The sequence below is a fragment of the Penaeus monodon genome, chromosome 10 (genome assembly GCF_015228065.2).
Source record: "Penaeus monodon isolate SGIC_2016 chromosome 10, NSTDA_Pmon_1, whole genome shotgun sequence".
NCBI lineage: Eukaryota > Metazoa > Arthropoda > Malacostraca > Decapoda > Penaeidae > Penaeus > Penaeus monodon.
Window position 1 is genome coordinate 51,058,464 of NC_051395.1, and position 6,000 is coordinate 51,064,463.

Consider the following 6,000-nt stretch of genomic DNA (forward strand, 5'->3'; position numbering starts at 1 on the left):
CCCCCTTTCCCTCCCCCCTTTTCCCCTTTCCCCCTCCCCCTCCTACCCCCCCCCCACCCCCTCCTCCCCTTCCCTCACACCAAAACAAAAAAAAACAAAAAAAAAATCCACCGGGAGGCTGTTGCAATCAGCCCCGCAAAAAAAACTGCAAAAGATCCGTTAAATCGCCATGAAGGGGTTTCATTAACTTGTTTCCAAAAGACTTGAAATTTTTTATGAATTTCGACTTGACGCCCCCTGTGAAAGTCACTGGGGTGATGACAACGCCTCCAAGGCCGACTACGGGAGATTTGGGTTTAGGGTCGGGTGTCCCGTCCCGTTTTTTCTGTCCCTTTGGGGTCCGTCTCTCTTTTTTTTCTCTCTTTCTCTCTTTCTTTCTCTCCCCTTCCCCTTCCTCCTCTCCCCTCTTTTCCCCTCTCTCTCCTTTTCTCTCTCTCTCTCTCCCTCTCCCTCTCTCTCTCTCTCTATCTATCTATCTATCTATCTATCTCTCTTCTCTTTCGTTCCTTTCCCTCCTTCTCCCTCATCCTCTTCCCCTCCGTTTGTTGTTTTTTTGTTTGTTTTTCCCTTTTTTAAATTTTGTCCATTTTTCCACCTCGCTTACGTGCATCCCTCCCCCCGGCACGTCATCCCCTCAAATTTATACAATATTTCCATCCACCTCATCCACTCATTGACCCTGGCAACCACTTCCATCTATCCACCTCATCCACTCATTCATCCACCAACCCCTTTATCTCACCTATCCAACGTCCAACTCCCGTTAGATCCATCCACTTCATCCACCCCTTTCATCCACCCGCTAACCATCAGCCTCATCCACCCCTATTTCCCCTCACTCCCAAGGGTCAATACACACCCAGGGGCCCCTTTAAACCCATCCACCTAAACAACCCCAACTCCGTCGTTTACCCCCAACCCCTTTTCATCCACTTATCCATCCATCCATCCACCCACCAGCCACTCTCATCCCCCTAATCCACTTTTCCTTCATTTCCCCCCCCCCACCACTCTATTCCCCCCTCATTTTAAACCCCTCCCTCCCCCTCACCAAACCCCCTCTTAAACCACTCCAACCACTCTCATCCACCCATCCATCCACCCACAAACCACTCTCATCCACCACAGCCACTCAGCCAAGAGCATTGATTAAAACCCCACAGCGTTTCTTTTTCCCCTCTCTTCTCCTCTCTCTCTCTCTCTCCTCTTCCGTCTCTCTCCTCTCTTCTCTCCTCCCCCTCCCCCCTTCTCTTCTCTCTCTCTCCTCCCTCCCTCCCTCCCCCCCCCCCCCACCCCCCCCCCCCCCCCCCCCTCCCCCCCTCTCCCCCGCTCTCTCTCCCCCCTCTCCCCCTCTCCCTCTCTCTCTCTCTCTCTCTCTCTCTTTTCTCTTCCCCCTCTCTCTCCTCCCTCTTTTTCCCCTTTCTCTTTCCCCTCTCTCCTCCCCCCTCTTTTTCCTCTCTTCTCCCTTTCTTCTCCCTTCCCCTCCTCCTTCTCTTTTTTCTCTCCCGCCCTCCCTCCTCTCTCTCTCTCTTCCCCCTTTTCCCCCTTCTCTCCTTTTCTCTCCCCCTTCTCTCTCTCTCTCTTTTCCGCCCTCCCTCTCCTCTCTTCTCTCTCCCTCTCTCTTTTCTCTCCCCTCTCTTCCCTGTCTCTCCCCTCCCCTTTTCTCTCTCTCTCTCCTCTCCTCTCTCTCTCCCCCCTCCCCCCCTCCTCTCTCTCTCTCCCCCTTTTCCCTCCCCCCGCCTTTCTCTCTCTCTCTCTCTTCGTCTCCCCTCTCTCCCTCTCTCCTTTTCTTCCCCTCTCTCTCTCCTCTCCCCCTCCCCCCCTCTCTCTCTCTCTCTCTCCCTCTCCCTCCCTCTCCCTCTCCCCCCCTCCCTCTCTCTCTCTTTCCCCCCCCTCCCCTCCCTTTTCTCTCCCTCCTCTCTCTTCCCCCTCCTCATCTCCTCCCCTTCTCTGGCCCTTTTCCTCATTTTTCCCCGTCTCCCCTCTCTTTTCTCCCCTTTTCTCTCCCCCCCCTCCCTCCCCCCCCTTCCCTCCCTCCCCCCCTCTCCCCTCCCCCTTTCCCTCCTTTCCCCCCATTTCCCCCTTTTCCCCCCCTTCCCTTTCCCCCTTTTTTACCCTTTCCCCTTTTTTTTTTCCTTCCCCCCCCCCTTTCCCCCCCTCCCCCCCTCCCCCCCCCCGGTTTCCCAAGCAAATTTTGGGGGGCGGGGTGGTGGGGAGGAGGAGGGGGGGGAAGGGGGGGGGGGGGAAGGAGGGGGGAAGGGGGGGGGAGGGGGAGGAGGGGGGGGGGGGGAGAGGGGGGGGAGGGGAAAAAGGGGGAAGGGGGGGGGGGGGGGAAAGGGGGGGGGGAGGGGGAAAAGGAGGAAGGGGGCGGGGGGGAGGGGGAGGGGGGAGGGGGGGGAAGGGGGGGGAAGAGGGGGGGGGGAATAGGGGGGTTTTGGGAAAAACCACCCGATTGCACGGGAAAAAAAAATTTAAGGGAAAATGTAGCAAACCCTTTCAAAATGTCCTTCTAATTCCTGATTAAAATCCTTCGCCTTTTGCTTTTTTTTTTTTTTTTTTTTTTTTTTTTTTTTTTTTAATTCCACTCTTGTCGGGAAAAAAAAAAAAATGATCCTTTATAATCTTAGATTTTTTTTGAATTACCTGGTTTACTACGAACTATTTTTCCCACCCAATCGCAACCAGACGGAATTACGACGTTTTTTTTTTTTTTTTTTTTTTTTTTTTTTCTTTTTTTTTGCGTTTTCTCGTAAAATGAAGAAAATGCGTCATTGTAAATTAACTTCCTGTGGATATTCTCAGAGAAAAATTATGAAAGTGGGGCATCTTTTTGATTTATAAAACTAATTTAAAATTTTTATTTGTTGGGGAGTTGGGGAATGATGTTAAAAATTTTCTTTTGGGGAAAACCCCTTAAAAATAAACGGGGGCCGTGATGATAATAGGCAAAGGGGGTAAATTTCCCTAAATATGTTTAATTTTTTGGCCCCCTAACCTTTTCTTTCCCTACTAAATTTAAAAAAGGGTTTTTTTTGTGATAAGGGCCGGGTTTAATAAGCATCTTTTCGTTCTCTGAAAACGGGGGCCCCCGGGGTAACCCCCAAAATTCCCAATTAAAAAAGGGTTTTTTTTTGTCTTTTTTTTTTTTTCCGAAAAAAGTTTTCCGGGCTATTTTTAAAAAAAAACTGATTTTTTTTGGTTTTTTTTCCCCCTATAAGGGTAATTAAAAAAAGTTGGGAAATTGGGCCCGTTTTTCCTTAAAGAAAAATAAACCCTTTTTATTTTTTTACAAAAAATTTTTCCTCTTCTTTAACCCAATTTTTTTTTTTTGGGAAAAAAAAGCAAAAAGTTTCTTTTTTCCCCCTTCCTATAAAAAATTTTTCCCCGCCAAGCAAAAAGGAAAAATTCCATTCCCAAAAATAAAAAAAAAAACCCGTTTTTTTCTTCCCTTTTTAACAAAATGCAATTATTCTCAGAGAATTATAGTGTTATTTTCTTTTTTCTTGAGAGAGAGAGAGAGAGAGAGAAGAGAGAGAGAGAGAGGAGATGTGAAGAGAGAGAGAGAGGGGAGAAGGAGAGAGGGGAGAGAGGAAAAAGGCAAAAAGAAAGGAAGCCGATAAAGAAAAAAAAAAAAAAGGGAAACCCAAAAAACAAAAAAAAGACAAAAAAAAGGGAAAAACCCAACCCAAAACCCAAACCCCGAAAAAAAAACCAAAAAAGGAAAAACATACAAAAAATAATTTAACAAAAAAAACAGACCCCAAAAAACCCCCCCCCCACCCACCCCACCCTCCCTCCACACACACACACCCCTCTCCCACCCACCCACACCCACACCCCCACCCACACCCACATCCACCCCCCAAAAAAAAGCAAATAAAGCAAAAAAAAAAATAAAACTAACACCTTATTTCTCCCGTTTCTTTTTTTCCCCCAGACACCTGCAGGCGCTGAGGAGCTTCATCGGGGGAACTTGGGGGCCAAGGGGCCGGGGCGCTCCCGTCGGGGTGCGCTGCCCAAAACCCCCTTTGCTGCTTGGGTGTTTGGGGGGAGTGGCCCCCTGGGTTTTTTGGGAGGGGGGGGGGGGGAGGTGATTGGGCCTCGGGGTTTGGGGGGTTTTTTTTGGGAGGGGGGGGGGGGAGGTAGTGCCCTGCTTTTTCGGGGGTTTTTTTTTTGGGGGGGGAGGGGGGGGAGGGGATTTCCCCCCTGCTTTGGGGGGGGGTTTGTTTTGGGGGGGAGGGGGGGGGGGGGGAAAGGGGAGGTTTCCTCTTTCTGTTTCGGGTTTGTTTTGGGGAAGGGGGGGGGAGGGTTGTTTGGGAAAGGAGGGAGGGTTGTAGGATGGGGGGGTGGGGTTTGGGGGGGTTTGTTTGTTGTTTGGGAGGGTTGTAGGAGGGGAGGTGAGTACCTTTGCTTTAGGGATTTGTTTGTTGTTTGGGAGGAGGAGGAGGGTTGTAGGATGGGGGCTGTTTGTTGTTTGGAGAGTTGTAGGAGGGGGGGGATGAGTGCCTTTGTTTTGGGGTTCTGTTTGTTGTAGGAGGGGCGGTTGTTTGTCATGGGGTTTTGTTTGTTGTTTGTGAGGGTTGTGCGGTGTTTGGTTTGTTGATTGTGGGTAGAATTTTTGAAGTTCGTCGAGGCGAGTGTCTTTGTTTTGTGTTTTTAGCTGTTTGTTGTTTGGGGTCGTAGGGGGGGGGATTTTATTTTATTTGTTTGTTGTTTGAGAAGGTCGTAGGAGGGTGTTGTTGTTGTATTTGTTAATTGTTGTTTTGTTGTTTGAGAATGCTTGTGCGATTGTTTATTTTTTTTGTTTTTGTTTTTGTTTTTATGTTTTAGTCCTTGTCGGAGGATCTGTATTGTTGTGTTTTTTGTTCTTCTTTGTTTTGGGTTGTTGTTGTTGAGTGAGTGTCCTTGCTTGTTTGTTAGTGTGAGTTGGTTGAAGGAGTTTCTTTGTTGCTGTTTTTTCCGTTCATGATTTCATTACTACTACATCTACTACAACAACTACTAATGCTACAACTACCGTAGCTGCTACTACTGCTACAACTACAGCTACAGTTCTACAACAGTAATAACTACTACAACAGTATTACTACAGTACTATTAGTCATACAACAACTACTGCTATTACTACTACATCAACTACTACAGTACTACTACAAACTACAACAATACTACTACAACAACCACAGTACTACTACAACTACAACAGCACTGCTACAACCCCTACACTACCACTACCATCCTTTCCCCTTCGTGCGGCTGGAATTCGCCGACACAGCTGTCGTCCTTCGAAATTATTGTTCGAAATTAGTGGCGGTGAAATTAACATCATTGGCGGTGGAGCTAACGAGGGGATACAGGCTGTTGCAATTTATCGGTAGCAGTATCATTGTTATTGTTATTATTGTTGTTGTTGGTGTTGTGGTTATTATTGTTGTTGTTAATATTGTTGTGGTTATTATTGTTATTGCTATTATTATTTTTTTTTTTTTACTGTTTTATTATTATTATTATTATTATTATTATTATTATTATTATTATTATTATTATTATTTCATCATTATTGTTGTTGTTGTTGTTATAATAATTATTATTATTATTGTTATTATTATTATTATTACTACTACTATAACTACAGCTACTTTCACGCGGCAGTTTTTTTTTTGTTTTTTTGTTTTTTGGCGGAGAAGGAAAGGGGACAGATTGATAAATAGTAAACGAGGAAGAAATAGGTGAAGAGGCATAGGGAAAAGTCAAGAGAAGATTTTTTTTGTGTGTGTACTTTCTTCATTAACTTTCTTAATAAACAACATTCAAGATGCTGCGTATGAATAAGATGAATGGATACACAATAAGAAAAAAAAGGGAACTAGATTATGGTATTCTTTGGCAAAAAAAATCACGTCCTTACGAGTTTAAATTGTCTTTGGAATTAACTTTATGTTCGTATCCTATCGCCTGCCACCCCCCACCCCCGGCCCACAAGTTATTAACAAATATCTC

At 46.2% G+C, this 6,000-nt stretch overlaps 1 protein-coding gene across 1 annotated transcript in view; it reads left to right on the forward strand.

The window, feature by feature from the left end:
• Nucleotides 1-2,754: 2,754 nt before the first annotated feature.
• Nucleotides 2,755-6,000, forward strand: part of LOC119577698 — a 31,965-nt gene continuing 28,719 nt past the window's right edge. Inside the window, exons 1-2 of the mRNA XM_037925253.1 lie at nt 2,755-2,817; nt 3,938-4,039. Of these exons, the coding sequence (XP_037781181.1) occupies nt 2,755-2,817; nt 3,938-4,039 (165 nt within the window). The remainder of the gene's footprint in view (nt 2,818-3,937; nt 4,040-6,000) is intronic.